Consider the following 18,958-nt stretch of genomic DNA (forward strand, 5'->3'; position numbering starts at 1 on the left):
AACGGTTATGGCATAAGGATTTTCAGTTTTAGCGCAGATGCAACTTTGATGCGACTTGGCATCTGTGTATCAAATTTCATTAAGTTTGGACACTACGTACATCACCAGACAAATTAATTAGCTTATATCATAATAACGCTTCAACCTATCCAAACTCTTTTGATAACTTTTTGCCACCACTGCCCCTAGCTGCTGTGTGCAAAACTTGGTGAAGACCAGACCAACGGCCTAGGAGATTGAAAATATAGGTTTACAGTCAATTTAAAACGGCCTGTAGGATACCAGGGTTCCAAACCAAAGAGCAAATTGCCTAATTATAGCACCACACAGATGTGTCTTTCTTTGCGACTGTGTGGCGGCGCACAATTTGGACCATCCTGCCGAGTTTGGCGGTCAGAAAAAAGAAGAAAATCAGTACAAACACAATAAGGTTCCAGCACCCCTTAAAACTCTTAAATGCATATTTGCAGTTTATTTGTACATCAGTTTACAATTCACTGCACATGAGCTTGCTGTACATCCAATTCATATGGACAATCTGTCTGAATCCATGGCACACATCATTAAAAGCAGCTTGAGCTCTGAAAGGAAGTCAAAGCCATCCATGTTGATTGTGACATTGTGAAATTCATGCCAAAAACAAATTCTTTATGTGGTGCAGCTGGATAAAGACAAACAGAAACATCAAAATCAAAAAGATAAACCGGGCACTTAGTGGCATTCATTAAAACATGAACAATTGCCTTGTGAAGTCACTCTCTCTTAAGACATCTCAAGCTAGAGCACGGTCATGCTGACGTTAACAGGAATGTCTTCCACTATTTAACTACGACTTAGCAACACAATGTAGTGTATTTACAAAAGATATTGCTCCATAATCCATTTTAATGCATGTATTTTGCTGGTCTCTTATTGATGCAAAAATATCATGCTGATAAATATACAATCAGCTGTAACATAATGAGGCATTACAACCTAAAAACTCCACTATCATAACTCATCCCTTTATATACGAGCGCACAGATTAATTTGTCTCAAACCAACATTTCTGCAACAAATTCACTGTCTTTATACTCAAGAGCATTCAAAACATTCAAAAAATGAGTGCAAAATGTGTCCTGTGTAATTGCATACACGGAATTTTGAAACAAAGGACATTTTGGCATTCTCAAAACAAATCCTCATAACATTTGAAGGGGGAAAAAAACAGATCTGAAATGTTACTCAGATGTAAATGTGCTGAAATCTCAACATGGCTCACAACCATAACACTAAATCCAAGTTTCAGTTGATTTAGGAACAGAAAACGGTAGATAAACCAATAAATCTGACCGTGTATCACTATATCAAAAACTGTCACAGATTCAAAAAAACACTCAGAGTGCGAGTCTCCTGCCAAAATGGATGAGCACAGCACATTTCTAAACAAAGAGGCCATTAATCTACCTCTGTTCCTGAATATGATATGAGTAGTTACAGCTGACACGCTCACCAAGCAAGTTATATGACCGTATAACCCATAACGTGAGAAAGAGTGCATGGGTAGAGAATCATCCAGCCCAATGAGTAGTGCAAGCCTTTTCAAAAGGCACTGGAGTGTACTGGAAAATATAAATCATCCAAATATTCAAACACACACACACACACACAAAAAGAGCACAATCCAAGGTTCAAACATGCAATTACTTACAAATCTATTGAAATTAACTGATATTGTAGTTAAAGCCACTATCTGTGGCATGTGTAAAAGGCACCTAGTGTTAAACTGATGAGGCATCCCATAGGAAAAGAATAGAAAGATAATGTAATAGTAATGCTTTTTAAGCCCTTGTATTTCTGGAGGCATTACAACCTTATTACATGCTTATGTTCATAATTTCATTATTTAATCATTCTCAAGGCACTATCTGTATCTGAAATATCCCTTAATACCTTGCATTTCTGGCACATATTTTTGGCATGTGAACAAACAAACACAGTTTCATGTGCTTGAAAGAGCCAAACAGTGTGTGGTATTAGTAAAACACAACTCGAGGTGTACACAAAGCCAAACTGGCTGACTCAAAAACAAGAAAGAAATATATTAATTTTAGAAGCACACTATATGAGGTTTGGTGTACATGCATGCTTCAGTGAGAGCTGCAAACGGTTCCTCCAGATCCTTCCTGCTCCTGAAACAGAGGCTGGATTGTTCTTTCACACTTCCTCGTAGAAGGCCATCTGAGCCATGTAGGCTGAATTTCTCTGCAACAGACGTCAGAATAAGAACATTGTTGCATTGTTTTGGGGAATGCAAACTATTTCATGAAAATAATTGGGGAGAGCAGTCATGATCTCAAGACTCCAATCACATGATCCTTCAGAAATCATTATAATATGTGATGCGATCTGGGAAAACCCGTCGGATGTGGCGCTGGTATGTTTTCAGTCTAAATATAGGTTGAATTTAGTAAAAATTGGGTTTTCATTCAATTATTATTCTATAACATCTTGTCTATCATCTCTGAATATATCTTGGCTAAATATAAAAAAATAGCGATTTATATAGTGGCAAGCTGAAAAGATTGTCTTTCTCTTTAAGAACACTCAAGGCGGAGGTGAAAAAAAAAAAGAAAAAAAAAAAGAAAAAAAATCGGCAATTGCTCTCCTTCTCTTAACACTACAAAGACAGTTCACCTATCAAAATAAACTACATAACATAACTCTAGAATAAAGGTATATCAATGCGCATTTCCCGCCAGTCCGGTGTAAACTACAACGGCACGCAAGTTTGTAAAAAAATGTATCCAACGTTATCGTGAGATACAAGAGACCAACGGAGTCTGAAGTAGCTGCTCGCTTAAAAGATCTTGCGATCTTTGAAAGATCTCTCAATCGTCCACTTTCAAAACGGTTTTCACAGATTCAGATTCACATTTTTTTATTTAATGCCATGTCAGCATTCAAAGCTATTTTCATGGCAAAAATTCAATTACAAAAATACAAATATCATATAATACAATAAAAACAAAACAAACAAAAACAGCAAGTCATTATACAAGATTTTTTTTAAATTAACATATGATAAAAAAAATCCAAAACCTTTTCAGGCATAATCTCATTAAATATGTCCTTAAGTGAATTAACTTCATAAAAGAGCCTTCTGCTTGTATTAACTCCAGGACAATCTAATAAAATATGTTTGACAGATAAAGGAATTTTACAAAACATGCATCAAGTTGGCTCTTCACCTTTAAGCAAAAAAGCATGGGTCAAACTTGTGTGACCCATACGACATCTGGTGTAGACCACTTGATCAAGTCTAGTTTTAAAATTGATAAAAAGTCTGTAAGTAATTTCCGGATGAGTTTCATACAACCTATTATTCTTGCACATATTCCACTCTTCTTGCCACTTATTTAAAATATATCGAATAAATATATAAATATATCGGTCTGATATCTGAGGGAGGAATTTACGGTTTTCACATGATGAATTTGAGGTTTGTAAGTTTTCGAATGGTACCTACTTTATGATGATTACTAAAATATGTGCTGTGAAAAAAAAAAGCAATAAAAAAAAAAAAAGAGCGCCAATCGTCCCGCTAGCACAGGGGTAGGGAACGTCGGTCCTGGAGAGCCACAGCCCTGCAGAGTTTAGTTCCAACCCTAATCAAACACACCTGAACCAGCTAATCAATGTATTTTGGATCATTAAGGCTACAATCAGGTGAGTGTTTTTCAGGGTTGGAGCTAAACTCTGCAGGGCTGTGGCTCTCCAGGACTGACGTTCCCTACCCCTGCGCTAGCAGGACATGACAGTTCATTAAACCTGTTTTTCTCAAAATTGCATTCCTGAAAATCAAAGCGATCAGCCGACTTCAGATAACCATACATTTTGTTACCGACAAACGATGAAAGAAATAAAAACAGAGCTGGAAAGGACTTGAAGCCAGCTTTAATATGGCATCAAAAATGTAATAGGTAAAATTTCACCATGTGATGGGTTTTCCCAGATCGCATCACATGCTGATTTGGTGCTCACGTAACATTTCTTATTATCATCAATGTTGAAAACAGCTGTGATGCTTAATATTTACTTTTCAGGATTGTTTGAGGAATAGAACAAAGTTCAAAAGTACAGCATTTATTGGAAATAGATATGTAACATTTTGTAACATTGTTTAAGTCTTTACTGTCACTTTTGTTCAATTTAATATGCGTTTGTTGAAATTTTTTTGAACTGTTTAGCTAGTTTATGTTTAAAGGGGTGGTTGATTGCGATTTCACTTTTTTCATTTTAAATAGTGTGTAATGTTGCTGTTGGTGCATGAACAGTATCTGCAAAGTTGCTGCGCTGAAAGTTCAACGTGAGCAGATATATTGTCTTTTAAAAATCAGGAAGTTTAATGCCTACAAAAACGACTCGAATGGGACTACAACGAGATACTTCCCGGGTTTTATACGTAGCTAACCCATACATTTACATCAACCCTCCCTCCGGAATATGCAAAAAATGGGGCGTGGCCATATTTCTGCGGCGTTGTGGAAGAGGAAGAATTATAGTGGAGAGCTGTAGCCATGCCGTCGAAAGTGTGTTATTTTCACCCAGCTGTCATGTCTTCGGTGTTCGGGCTTCCTATGGACGCTGTAGTTCGTCAACAATGGCTACAATTTCTGTTTTATTATGTTCCTGAAAATTACAATCGTAGCTCTCTGTGCTGCGCATTTTACGGAAGACAGCTTCCAGAATCTCCACGAATTCAATGCCGGATTAAACAAGAAACTGTTTCTAAAACATGAAGCAGTTCCAACTTTAAACCCAGAGGCAGCCGTTGTTGGGCCACAACCTGTAAGTAAGACTTAATAATTTTAACTTTGCATGTATAATTTCAGACGTAGTTTTAGTTTTATCAGGGATGTAAACAAATGCCAGCGCTCGCGTTATAGCCACTTAATTATGCTATTTCGTGTGTCTATGACAAACGCGTACAAACATTTTGAACCTGCAATTTGTAATTATGTACTAATTTTGTAAATGTATTTTCCATGTATACTTTATGAAGTAATTTTTCGATTTGATGAAGTACGTAAACCAATGCCAAAGCTGTTTGTTTATGTAGCCAGTTAGTTTGATGCTATTTTGTGTGCAAGACAAACGTGTATAAAGTAAAAAAAATAAAATAAATGTAATCGCAACAGCAAACTTCAGCTGCGGTATTACTCCGTCATTTATTCAGTTATATTAAATGTTTAATCAGGAGAAACCCGTATCTCAAAAGCTAACAAGTTTCAGCAGTGGCATTTTCAAGTAACAGCGTATCGAAATTATGATATAATAATTGTAGAATAGAATAATAATAATAAAAAAAATGTACCATTCAGAAACGTTTAGTAAGAGCCGTGTTTGGGGAGGTTCTGCTTGACTCTCTTTATTGCCGCTTTCTGGGTCTGATTCTGGCTCAAACTGTACGGCAGTATAGAAACCATTATTTACATTTGACCGGAGCACATGCAACTTTCGCCCGTAAAGGTGATGGGCGTGAAGTTTCCGGACAACGTGCACTGCGCACTTTAGCCAATTACAACGCACCGGCCCAACTAACCAATCTGAGCCCATTGCCTGTTTCTGAGGGAGTGGTTTCATAGAATCAGGAAGTCAACCGGTCGTTCAAATGACAGAGGAGAAATCAGCTTACAATAAAGGTGAAATTTATGAAAAATAAGGCTTAAAAAAAAAAAAAAAAAACGAAGACATGTTATATTGCACCCCATAAATACAATCATGCAAAGAAAAAAAGCAGTAAACCACCCCTTTAATATATTACATAACACTGCCTATTTTCCAACTAATTATTTCCAATGAATACCAGTATGCGTGAGTGTTTCTTACATTGCTGTGGGGAAGATAAGGAGGTTCTGCGTAACTCCTGAGGTTGTAGATTCCAGCCTGTTGCTGCTCTTCCAGCTTAAGGGATTCAATCTCTGATTTGAGCTCCTTCAGCTGGTCTTGAAGATGTTTGCTCTTCTCCATGTACTCTAGCCTGACACACAAGGAGACAGCAGCTTGAATCCACCTTCGTTTTTCAATCGTTTTTCCAACATAACATGATAAAAGTGTGTACCTTTCTCTCTCGATCTCCATCGAAAGTCTCTTCATATCCGAGTCTTTGAAGTCCATGCGGATGGAGCCGCCCATATCTAGAGCCAAATCTGGATTCTCTGGCCCAGTGGGTGGAGGAGGGCTAGAGTATGCTGCTATTAACTGAGCACATGACACAAATGACATGTTTTAAAAGCATTATGTGGAAAATAAACAGCAGAATACTTTTGATACACGTCGTAGCATCATTACAGGATATGTTGTTTTGGTGATTTCCACGAGTTTCTGCTTTGCCCTCCGTTCTGAGTCTTTAGCTTCATTCAGATCCTGTTTCAGGTGGTCTGCCTCCTTCAGTCTGAACGCCACAAAAACAAGACAAGAAATTAAACTTATTTAGTTAAAAGGCTCTCTGTGAAACTGGATTCTGATTGGTCATTCATGGCACAGAGAGGTCAAATATTTGAGTATAATAACTGAGCATTTTTATTATTTCTTAACTTTTTTAATGAAGAAAAATCGAGAGCAACTTAAATATAAATGGTCTTCATTACTTGAATAATTAATAAAACATTTGAAACTGTTAATTAAGAGAGAATAACTGAAACCATTGTTTGCACTTATGTGTACTTACCTAAGAAAGTACTGAGTAATATCAGATAATTACATGGGTTATGGTTAGGTTTATGCGCAGGTTCAGGGTTAGTACCTAGTTATTACCTAGTTATTGTAATTACTATAATAAATACATAGTATGTACATCGGGAAAAGGACTTTAAAATAAAGTGCTACCGTTAATTTTTATATTAATATTCAACTTGAATTAAAGTGTGAATTAAATTGTTGCTGTGAAATAAGTATCCAGAATGATGAAATTTCACTGGTACTGGTATCAACGACTGACAACTGTAATGGCCCACCTCCTCTCTGATTGCTCAACAAGCTTAACCGCCAGTTGTTCTGCTTCTCTCATCTTCTGCTCCATCAGCCTCTTCTCTTCTTTGGTTTTAAGGGCTGTGACCTCCAGCCTCTGCCTGTCATGTTCTGCCTCAGCTGCTTTGTGGGCCAGTAGTTTGGCCTCCTCCTCTGCGATCTGGGCTTTCTCCGCCAGAAGGTCGGCCGTCTCCTCGGAGCGCAGCTGCATTGAGGGACACCAATAAGAGAGGCTTATGGGATCAAGCTCAGAGCATGAATAGAATTCTAATTGGAGTCCAGGACAATGTTTACACCTTAATAGCTCTGCAGTTCATCTCAAATTTACATCTGGACCACATACTTTTATACTGCTGGGGCTCTGAGGAAATATATTACAAGCTGGCAGGGAAAAGAGAGTAAACTATTTGACATCAATCAATTTCAAGCTTAGCAAAACCCTCACTAGAGCTTCATTGGCCATTCGAGCCTCGTCCTGTAGCTGGAACAGACGACGCTCCATCTCTTCTTTCGCCCGCTCCGCTTCCTCCCTCATCTGCTTCTCCCGCGCAAGAATCTGACGCTCAACCTAAATATACACACACATAATAAGCCAATGGCAGAGATCTGGCACAAGATAATACGGGACGAGGCAAACATTTTAATATAGATTAAAAAAGACACAAATGCATTTTTTTACTGTTTAATTCATGTACGCTATCATTCAAAAGTTTGGTGTCTGCAAGATTTTTTTATTTATTAAAATTTTAATGTCATTTATTCTGGTGAAAGCTTAATTTTCAGCATCATTACTCCAGTCTTCAGTGTCACATGATCCTTCAGAAATAATTATAATATGCTGGTTTGGAGCTCAAGAAACATCTCTTATTATTATTAGTTTAAAAGGGTTGTGCTGCTTAATATTTTTGCGGAAAATATAAAAAAATGTCAGGATTCTTTGATGAACAAAGTTTTGATTAATTAGATGCACCCTTACTGAACAAAAGTATTTGCTTTAAAAAACAAAAATCTTCCTGACCCCAAACTTTTGAACGGTAATGTACTTTTCCTGCCCATACTGAAGCTAAACATGCATTGCATAAGTTAGTTTATTAAGCCTTTGTTGTTTTAATGTTTATAGCTGTAATGTTCATTATATTTAATGAATCTTCGAAATTAAATTAAATGAATAAAGATTCATAAGAAATGCAATACCACACAATTCTATCGTCAATGAAGAAGTTTAATGATAATAAAAATTAAACTGATGAACGGAAGTAAAATGACAGACCTTTTTCCTGGCCTTCTCCTCTTTGGCCTGAGCCTTCATCTGTTGCACCTCTATGGAATCCACCTTCCTCCTCCTCATGAACAGGTCGTGGTTCCCAATACACAACTGTAATATCTAATATATGCAAATGACATGAGCAACTTTTTTGATAGGCTATTACAGAAACACTCATAAAAGCAACTCACCAGTTTGTTAACTCTAAGCTGAGACGAGTAGAATTTAAAAACTTCCTTTTTCTTGTCCAATGGTTTGATAGTAAACTGAGAAGAGACATAAGATATGTTTGAACAATAATTTTGTCCCAATTTTGGATTTTAATTTATGTTTTTGGCTCTCCCAACCTCCTTCTCGCTGTACGAGATGTTTCGGATTCCACTCCATGGGAAGGATTTGTTGGGGCTGAGCTTGCTGTTGGGACAGTAGATGTGAAGACCCTGAGCATCAACTCCAAGAAGCAGCTCTGTGTCCCTCTTATTTTGCTGTGTAACACCAAAGTAGCAGAGATTTAAAGGAATAGTTCACCCAAAACTGAAAATGATCCCATGATTTACCCTCCGTCAAGCCATCCTAGGTGTATATGCTTTTCTTCTTTCGGAGTTATATTAAATACTATCCTGGCTCTTCCCAGCTTTGTCAATTCAAACGAAAATTTTAATTAAACTATTTAGGTTTTTCAGGTACAATAGGTTTATTTAACATGTAGTTAGAAATAGTACAGAAATTGAATAAACATAATTAAAAAAATAAAATACTGCACAGTCTTCACTATGAATTAAAAAAAAAATGTTTTCAGGAGCAGTAAGTTATTTCCCCTTTTGTTTGATTAACATTAATGGCACAGAGATCAGCAGGTTTATTAGGCTACTGTAAATTTAAGACTGAATGCGCAGATCCAAAGTACTGATACACATCCACACCTAACTCTTTACTTTCACATGAGATATAATCATCTGTTTACATGAATACTCCACACGGTGGGCATTTTGACATATTTGTGTGTCTCCGACTCTCCGTGTATCCATATTTGTAAAGAGATTCAAATTCGCGATCGCATGCTGAGAGACGCTGCTTTCTCTGTGCGCGCTTCAGCAGTGTGTCCGTCAGTGCGAGCACCGCATTGAGTTTTTTTTCACAGCTTATTGCGCTTAACCTTAAGCACCTCCCAAATTTGTGATCGCATTCTGAAAGGCACCTTTGCACACTAACAATGTACGAGAGAAGATAGCATTTAATATAACTCGGATTGTGTTCGGCTGAAAGAAGAAAGTCATATACACATAGGAATGGCTTGAGCGTGAGTAAATATGGGATAATTTTCATTTTTAAGTGAACTATTCCTTTAACTGTACATCATCTTAACTTTAGTGGTAACTAACTACCGGTCAGTGTTGTATAAAGTACTAGAAAGCAATACTTGAGTAAAAGTACAAGTATGGTACTAGAAAAAGACTTTGGTAGAAGTAAAAGTTACCTTTTAGAATATTACTTAAGTAAAAGTCTTAAAGTATCTGATTTATTTTGTACTTAAGTATGAAAAGTAATTTTCTGATATTTAATGTACTTAAGTATTTTAAAGTCCCTGTAAAGGCAATTCTAAAAAAAAATTCTAAACACATTATAAATGTTAGAAATGTATTGCTAAAACATATTACAAAGACTGTGAACTGCGAAGTACTGAATTGTGGAGTTAGACCGTTAAACAGTTTTTCACCATTGCTATTTTCCGGATTTTTTGGGCGGGGCTAAAACGGGGGCTCGATGACGCACTGGAGCCCCTGAGCTCCTGGACACGCCCCTACTTGATGACGCACTGGAGCCCCTGAGCCTGGCCGCTCTCTAACAAAACAGAGCACATACGCATCAGTTTGGCGCTCAATCGCGAGTTAAGTTACTGTTAGTACTATTATTACTACAGCCTACAGTTTGCTAGTTAGCTATGCCTTCGTCACGGAAATGCGTACTACCTTGATGCGATCATGTACGAAACAGATCGGTGTCCAACATTTCCTAAAAACGATCACATCAAGAAGAGGTGGATTAATTTTGTGAAGAGCCACCTTGATGGAGAGCCGAGGATCACCACCAAAACCCGCCTCTGTAGTGATCATTTTACACGGGATAGTTTTATAAACTTTCGTCGGAGACAACTGGGATGCTCTGATAATCCGCTGTTACTGGTGAATGTGGCCGAACCGACTATCTCCCGTCTCGGCCGTCATCCTCGCGTCGCGCCGACACCTGGTGCCATCCTCGGCAGTGCGTGCCCACCAATGAGGGTAGGCTGCCTTGTGTGCTTATGTTATAATTATAGTAGGTAGTCCACAGTAAGTAGGCTAATAAATACTGCAACACTCTAACGTGATTGTTTTGTTTATTTATATGATCAATATGATTTCTTAGCCAAGTAATTTAAACTATCTGTTCACAAAGCAGTCCCTTCCGACCACAAAAGAGACCGAGTCTTTCATGCATAAAGTCACTCGAGAAGTTGGATGTCAGTCAGACAGGTTTCAGCGCAGCCGGCGGACACGCCCCCAGCGTTTGAGAGCAGAGACCACTGCTCATTTTTTCAAGATTTTAATAGCTTATTTTATGTACTTGCCGGCTTTTTTTATCATTCAAATTTGGCTGGGTGGCTAATAACACATTTTTCTGTGATATGACAAACTCAGAACACATACTTAATTTTGACTTTACAGGGACTTTAAGTAAAAGTAAAAAGTTTTTTTTTTTTTTATTAAAGCAAGCGGTTAACTTTGTTTGTGAACTTTATTGTGGATTTCTTATACTAGGCATACTATTAACTGGTACAACCTGCTGTTGTTTGTGTTTTGTAGCCTGTAGCCTACTGTACTTGTGTTATCGTTTATCTCCCACTGCATGTACCTTAAGTTAGCTGCTGCTCTACTAAGAAAAAATCAGTCTGCAATAGTGCACTGTTCTGTACAGCCTTATAATTCATTTTATTTTTCAAAAATATAATTTTATATTCAGTGCAATAGCCGTATACGGGGTTTTATAAATACAGAGGTCCCAAAAGTGATCTTGCTAGGGGGTTCGGGGGCATATTATTTTTCCACTGTCATTGGCAAAAAACATATGTATATCTGTGTTAAATAGGAATCCATTGTAATAAAGTTATTCTCATTCTGGGCACAGTATGCAAAAGGCTATTGCTCTACCTGCTCCCCTCTCTCATCTCCATCTCTCGTTCTTCTTCTCTCAGTCTCTTTATCTTTACCTGTACATCTCCCCTTCCCGAAGATGAGCTTTGCAAACTGATTATTTATGTCGGTCATTTAAAACTTCTATTGTAAATCAGCGGTTTAGTTTAGCCACTTGCATCTTATCTCGTGAAGCGTCGCCTTGGGATTCGCGCGCGGCCGCGGCTCGCGCTTCCATGGCAACAAACAAGCTTGACGCTGAAATAGAGTGTGCGCAATGCAATCTAGGAGCAGTGATTCGCCAAACCTCAAACCCACATTTCTTCTGATTTTATTTTGTAGTAACGAGTAACGAAGATGCTTAGTGGAAATGTAGCGGAGTAAAAGTATACATTTTATCTAGGAAATGTAGTGAAGTAAAAGTTGACATAAATTTAAATAGCGAAGTAAAGTACAGATACGTGACATTTCTACTTAAGTACAGTAACGAAGTATTTGTACTCCGTTACATTACAACACTGCTACCGGTACACACAATATCTACAAAAATATACCAAGAAGAAATTGTTCCTTCCAAGTGATCTCAAAGTCTTTTGAGAAGCATTAATTTTCTAAATCACAAATGTAGTGTGCACCACTGAACATTCAGTTAGTGAGAGATCAGCTCTCTTCCAAGCAGTGTACAAACGGAGAGATCTTTTAATAAAGGGAAAAAAATAGACTTACTGTAATAGAAAAGTAGCTAACTCCATACATCTCTAGATCCTGCGCTATTTTTAGATATTCCATCTCAGCCTCGTCCCTACAAAAACAAAAAAAATGTAGCGTGTCTTTCATGTTGAAAAGAGTTTACATGGACGCAACAGGATATGCACGGTCTTACCTTGTGATGCTTCTGTGTTCAGCATACCAGGCGGTTATCTTCTCTTCCCACATGTCAGGTGTCATCTGATACTGCATCAGCACCTGGAAAATAAAACACAGAAATCAAATACACAAGTAATTTTAATGAATGCAAACGTTGGTTAATACTCAAGTAGTACAGCCTTTACTCACTCTTTTAGGCAAGAGTTCATCTTGAGCTAAGAAACCTGGCTTGTGAAAGTTTGGATCGTAGTCCCCATACTACAGACAAAAAGACAAACAGGAAATATTTAATAAACACTATATACTTATATGCATTTTTGCATTAAACACTGATATGGAGACCTACCTTGGCTTGCACAGCATATGACGCCAAAAGAACAGAGGCTTCTGGAGAGCAAAAAATCTCCTCATCTAGTATTTGCTTTTTGACCTTTGTAAAGAAACAAAAAGATACTTCATTTTAACTCTAGAAGAACTTTGCTCAAAGAGAACAAGATTAATTATTGCAAAACACCAAAAGAGGATTTTGTAGCAGAAAAGGAGAGAAATCATGCTCAATTCACAAGAACAACTCCCACATACTTGTAAGAAGAAGAGGTGCTGAGTAATTTCCTGAACAAGCTCATCCTCAACTTTCTCAGGGAAGAATTTGGCAAGAAAATGAAATGTTATCGGAGAGTCCTTTGGAACTTCTTGATCCAGAACCTAAATGGATTTAAAAATCCAACAAACTCATCAGGGTATTTCTATATTACTGTAAGAACTACATTATTCTCAGAACTTGTTCACACTGCTCTTCCACCACATCTCACCCGTTTATCAGGCTTCAGCCAGGCATAAGTGTCTTTCACAGTGTATCGAAGGCCAAAAAACCACGTTTCCCTCAGACCGATGGTCCGGCACACCAGGTCAAACAAATCTTTCCCTTTCCATTTGACCTATAAAACGGTATGGTAACAAAATGGTAATACAGACCACATAATTAAAAACATAGGTATGCATGTTCAATATTTTTACCTCACAACTGAACTCCATTTCAGCATCCATAGTGCTGACTTTGACTTTAAAAGTCTTTGGTTGCTTCTTTTTTAGACCCAAAATCGACATTGTGACTTCTTAAGCACCTGCAAAAATAAAGATAAACTGTAAAATAGTCAAGTAAAAAATATATCCCCCTGAGACCCAGTCATAGACAAGGCCTTACAGCATGTTTATCAGGCATTTTGGGGAGACACAACAAGTAAATAGATAAATCAATTATATCAATATGTTCCTAAGAAATATGAAAATGTTGCCAAGTTAGAACTCCCATTAAAAACGTTACACTTCTTTTTTACATTACATGTAACGTTAGCCCCAAGAAGACATTAATATGCAAAATTAGATACAATGCATAGATACATTGTATAGAACGGGGCTAAGTTGCCCATGTATGGCCATGTTTACACACAAATTGCATAAAGTAAAACACAACAGTATATTAAATCATTCGGTTATTTTTCGTAACGTAGTCGAGAATCATCTTTAAGACAAATTTTGGTTAGAAAAAAATACATAACGTTACATATATAACATAACATAACATATACATACATACATACATACATACATACATACATACACACTTATTATTACCGGTAATTAACGTATTGCATGCACTATCATGAGTGCAGTGCTAAGTTACTTTCACATAGCCTAGCAGATGCATGAGACCGCAGGTAAGTCGCTAACACGCAATAAGTTGTCTGTTTACATACAATAGTAACGTTAGATTAACTATTTCTATTCATTTTCACGGTAAATGTGATTAGTCTTCGCCCTTTTTGAGTCAGATTTTACACAGTCTGCTATGTTATAGCCAGCTAGCATGAAGAATACGACTTCACAGAGCTTGAGTTTCTTCTTAAATCATGACATAAAAAGTAACGTTACTCTTCTCCTTGTGGAGCTGCGCAATAGCACTTTAAACGGTAACGTTGCAGAAATGATTTGCGAACATTTTTAAAGATTTGGGAATGAAACCAGCTAAATAACAATCAGTTAACGTTACCTTGAATAGGTTGTGTGTTGAAACAGGCCCAATCCACGGCTTGGAGTTTCCAGTCTCTCCGCTAAACCACAACAATGCAAACCGTATTTGGTTCGTTCCCCTAACGTACATGGAAATCAATATAAACGAGTCGGAAAGTGTATAAAACTCTTAAAAATCGCCCATTTTCTTATTGAACCATAGGCTGGGCGGTTGTGGAATATAAATCTGATGTTTTCTTGAGTAGAATGCGTTGGATAGGGAGTTAGCAGCACTTAGCAGCACTTTGTTGTTGATTCTCTTTCCCGCCCTCTACCGGTACCTATAGAATAACAGTTTAAAGAGTTTGTACTACTAGTGATTTGATTTCTGCCCACTCTCTCAAATAAATAAACTGCATTTAAATGAGAACTGAGGTTTTAAATTTTTTTAGTTCATTAAGTTGGTTTATTAAGAAATATCATTTGTACGTATTATGATCAAATATTGTGTCAGAATCTCAGTTTGCGTAAATTGGTAGGCCAATATGTATTACTAAAATTACATTACAATTATGCATTTTAGAAGATTTTATCCAAATGTAATTTTAACCTTTATATAAATGTCACATGAATTTTTTATAGTAGCCTATCTCTTGCCTTGTAAAGATGTCAAAATATTCTCTCCTTAGAAATTGCCCTAAAGAGTCCTGAATCTGTGTAATTTTCCCTAAAGGAATGGCGAACACCAGTCGGACCTTTTCTGATGTGAGGAATGTGATTCTGTCGGCTCATAAAAACACAGGGGCCCAGGATAAGGTTGGCTTCTATGATACCTGGGCTGAGAACTATGAGCAGGTAAACTTAAGGCAGCAGTCATTTTCCTAGTACTTTTTCTAAAACAATTTCATCTGTAATAATGTTGCTTTCTCAGGATGTAGCGCTGCTGGATTACCGTGCCCCTTTGTTAGCGGCTGAGTGTGTGAGCTCATTTTTCACAGGTGACCGAGAGAAGGCCACTGTCCTGGATGTGGCCTGTGGAACAGGCCTGGTCTCTGCACATGTAAGCATTGCTTCTTCTAATGCTGCTGGGCACAAGAGAATGTGATAAACTTGCTAATGCAAAAAGTGATGACATTTGTTTTCTTAATTCCATTTGTTTGAGAAAAGTTAAAGAAAATGGGGTTCCATCACTTTGTTGGAGTAGATGGATCTTTGACGATGCTGGAGTTGGCAAAGAAAACTGGACTTTATCAGCAACTTAAGCAGTGCCTGCTTGGTCACGATGAAATTTCAGTTGAAGCTGGTAATGAACCATACCACACTGTGAACTTTAATGTTTTGGGCTTTTACTGTCTAAATATAACTGATTAATTTCTATTTCCTCATTGGTAATATAGAATGTGTGGTAATGTTTCAGACTTTTGTAAAAAACAACAAAAAAACAACAACAACAACATTAGCCTACACATTAATATATATTAATGTAATGTAACCAGAACTTAAATTGTTAACATTATTCTGCTCAATATACTGCTGGTTTAATCTATAGGACAATCTGCACATAAAGAATCCACATTTTGATTTCCCAAGTTTTAGCTGTTATAACTAATCATCTGAATCATAAAACATGCTTGAGTCTTTTGTTGATAATGATATTGATATTTAAATGGATCAGCACTGTTGCATTTTGGACTTGATTCTCTCCTTTTTCTCAGAAACATATGATATTGTTATAATTGTTGGAGCTCTAAGCGTTGGGCAGGTGCCTTTGACAGTCATCAGAGAGCTATGGGATGCTACAAAACCAGGTAACTTGTGCATTTCACATTAATAACACCAATACATGCATGTAGTTAAATGCATGTTTAGTGTTGTTGTTATTAAAGGGATCGTTCACCCACAAATTAATATTTACTGTTAATTTTACTCACCCTCAGGCCATCCAAGATTAAGGTGACTTTTTTTCTTCTGTAGAACAGTAAAGAAGATTTTTTTAGCTGAAACCGTGGTTCTTTGTGATTCATATAATGCACTTTGAAATTCAAAGAAACATATGCAGTCAAAACAAAATTAATACCCGTGGCTCCTGATGATACATTGAATTTTTAATAAGCGAAACAATAGGTCTATGCAAGAAACTGAACATTATCTACAACATTTTTACATGTAATCCACAGCCTCGGCAAACGGTCCTGAGCGTGTTTATGGCGGTCTGGATCGCAAGCTTCGTGTCGCATAATGACATGGGAGCAAATGCACATGTGAGCTGATGCTGTGTTTGTTTACAACAGAGAGGGAAGACACGTATGTTGTATTGTTCATCAAAATGGTACATACAGTACTTGTGCTTTTCCTGGATGCCGAAACGTATATAAAAGATTAAAGGTAGAGTAGGCAATTTTCGGCTCGGATACCTTTGAAATCATAAGATCCCACCCTCCCTTCAGAGCGTCTCAAAAACCACACCTCCAAAACTCATGAACTTGTACAGCAGGGAGCAAACAAAAACGTCACGAGAGACGGCGTTAAATTACCTCATGTCTCAAAGCATTTAATAATAATGGCAGGTAGGACATTGGAACAAGGGCAATGATTGGTCAAACATTTTATGGTCCTACACCTTCCACAGACGATATATATATATATATATATACACATATAAATACTTTAGACCACTTAACTTAATGATTGCTATCAGGATGTGATCAGAGACGTTCAACCAGCATAACAATAATGTTTCTGGAAAAAATCATCTATCGTGCCTTTAAGATTACATTCGCTTGCGCAATCTCAATCTCAATCTCAATCTCAAAAATGTTATTTGTACAGAGTTCCAACATTTGAGCTACTGTGCATACGTCATTATGCGACAGGAAGCTCACGCTCCAGGACCGTTTGCGCTCAGAACCATTTGCCGAGGCTGTGGTTTACATGTAAAAATGTTGTAGATAATGTTCAGTTTCTTGCATACACTGATCGTTTCTCTTCTTAAGATCCCAATGTATCGTCAGGAGTGGCGGGTATTCATTTTGTTTTGTTTTTACTCTTAAAGTGACGGCACCCATTGACTTCTGTAATATGAATCACAGAGGACCACGGTTTCAGCTACAAATCTTCTTTACTGTTCTACTGAAGAAAAAAGTCACCTACATCTTGCATGGCTTGAGGGCGAGTAAATTAACAGCTAATTTTCATTTTTGGTGAACTATCCCTTTAAGGAACTTTAATTAAGTGTTTTAAGTTGGTCTAATTCAGTATAATGGTTTAATGTGTTGTCATTGTTGTAGATTTTGTTTGCATATAGAACGTGTACATTTCAGAGATTCTTCCTAAACTCCATCATGCTGTGTAACAGGCGGCTATGTGTGCATGACTACTAGAGGGAACGCTGATAACCGGGAGTACAAGGCTGAGCTGGAGAAAATGATCAAAGCACTTGAGGAAGAGCAGAAATGGAGCCGTGTGACTGTTGTTGAGGTGGAGGAATGGGAGAGAGCTGTTTCAGAACAGGACAGCGGGTACATTCCAGGTGCCATTTATCTGTATCAGAAACGTTTTTAGGATCACACAAGGGCAACCCAGTGCTGGACCAAATCTGCACAGTAATCCACACACACAGCTATTCTACAGAATTCTTATTCCACCAGCAGGTGGTAGCATTTTTTCATAAATTATAGTATCACTTGTTTGAAAAGTACTTTTGTTCCCTAGAGAAGCACCTGGAACGAAGAGAAATGTCAAAACATGATCCATCTATGTGTTTTGGCACTAAATTATTTCACCTGGAACTTGTACACAGTGCAGTCACTTTAAGATTTTTGTTCAAGTAAAGTCTATGAAGCTAAAGGATTTCGTGAGAAAATGTCTGAGGTGTATCGTTACAAATCTACCATTCCCCAGTTACATCTAACCTTTCAGTTTGCCACTCCTCGATACTCCGACCGCTAGACTTTTGAAGCTCCCACTTCCGTTGGTGCCGTGTGACAAATAAAACACACAAACAATGTTTGGTTTAGATTTTTGAGTTCATAATACGAATACGAATATTTTACAGGACACATTCCAGTTTAAAAGGTTGTTGTTGAAATCCAATGTCATGATTTTTGGGTGTTATGATGTTGAATTTGCATTATTATATATGTGTATATATCAATACCTAACAGAGACCATTAAAATACATTTGATTTTTTGTCATTAAGACAATATTTCAAGCACAGACAGAAATAAATGTACATGTGTAAGCAAATAAACAGATTACACAATTCCACTGTTTATTTATTAGCTTGCTTACTAGAAAAGTTTAGAACTGTCTTAATTCACAGTGTTTTGACAAGGCATGAAGGCATTCAGGAAGTGCTGACTTTATACTTCATAACTTGTAACAGCTAATTCAACTTAGGTTTTAGAAAAAAAACAGAAGAATATGGAGATTTTTGGTAGTTGTTTTTATATGGTAAGCGTCACTAGCACACTCCACCGTCTTTTTAAACACTCTGTGTCCTGACAACATGCAGAGCGTTTTCAAAACAGATACTTTCTGTTAAACCGGTTTGGCCTAGATCTGCCGTTTCATTCAGGGCTTGAGCTGACACAAGGAAGCTAACAATGAAGAGAGTGTTCTTTTCCCTCTCTTGTA

The 18,958-nt window shown here is 37.3% G+C and overlaps 2 protein-coding genes across 2 annotated transcripts; one reads left to right on the plus strand and one right to left on the minus strand.

Moving 5' to 3' along the window:
- Window positions 1-427: 427 nt before the first annotated feature.
- On the minus strand, window positions 428-14,661 carry nf2b (NF2, moesin-ezrin-radixin like (MERLIN) tumor suppressor b). The gene is made up of 17 exons (XM_079587042.1): window positions 14,363-14,661; window positions 13,330-13,436; window positions 13,125-13,250; window positions 12,895-13,017; window positions 12,659-12,742; window positions 12,502-12,570; window positions 12,329-12,411; window positions 12,172-12,247; window positions 8,623-8,760; window positions 8,467-8,541; window positions 8,282-8,395; window positions 7,457-7,579; window positions 6,999-7,216; window positions 6,334-6,436; window positions 6,104-6,243; window positions 5,872-6,022; window positions 428-2,244 (listed from the first exon to the last, which is right to left on the minus strand). Exons 2-17 carry the CDS (start codon window positions 13,417-13,419, stop codon window positions 2,197-2,199), a joined length of 1,761 nt encoding a protein of 586 aa, XP_079443168.1. The 5' UTR covers window positions 13,420-13,436; window positions 14,363-14,661; the 3' UTR covers window positions 428-2,196.
- On the plus strand, window positions 13,928-18,586 carry mettl27 (methyltransferase like 27). The gene is made up of 6 exons (XM_079587043.1): window positions 13,928-14,030; window positions 15,056-15,177; window positions 15,254-15,382; window positions 15,490-15,625; window positions 16,038-16,130; window positions 17,678-18,586. Exons 1-6 carry the CDS (start codon window positions 14,015-14,017, stop codon window positions 17,881-17,883), a joined length of 702 nt encoding a protein of 233 aa, XP_079443169.1. The 5' UTR covers window positions 13,928-14,014; the 3' UTR covers window positions 17,884-18,586.
- Window positions 18,587-18,958: the final 372 nt, after the last annotated feature.

This window comes from Phoxinus phoxinus (assembly GCF_949152265.1).
Source record: "Phoxinus phoxinus genome assembly, chromosome: 17".
NCBI lineage: Eukaryota > Metazoa > Chordata > Actinopteri > Cypriniformes > Leuciscidae > Phoxinus > Phoxinus phoxinus.

Excerpts from the sequence above, each read along its gene's own strand:
- nf2b (XM_079587042.1), bottom strand. The coding sequence starts at position 13,419 with ATGTCGATTTTGGGTCTAAAAAAGAAGCAACCAAAGACTTTTAAAGTC. Across the intron at positions 13,251-13,329 it reads AAATGGAGTTCAGTTGTGAG|GTCAAATGGAAAGGGAAAGA; the intron begins GTAAAAATATTG and ends ACCGTTTTATAG. Across the intron at positions 12,571-12,658 it reads CATATGCTGTGCAAGCCAAG|TATGGGGACTACGATCCAAA; the intron begins GTAGGTCTCCAT and ends TTTTGTCTGTAG.
- mettl27 (XM_079587043.1), top strand. Across the intron at positions 15,383-15,489 it reads CAGGCCTGGTCTCTGCACAT|TTAAAGAAAATGGGGTTCCA; the intron begins GTAAGCATTGCT and ends GTTTGAGAAAAG. Across the intron at positions 15,626-16,037 it reads TGAAATTTCAGTTGAAGCTG|AAACATATGATATTGTTATA; the intron begins GTAATGAACCAT and ends CCTTTTTCTCAG.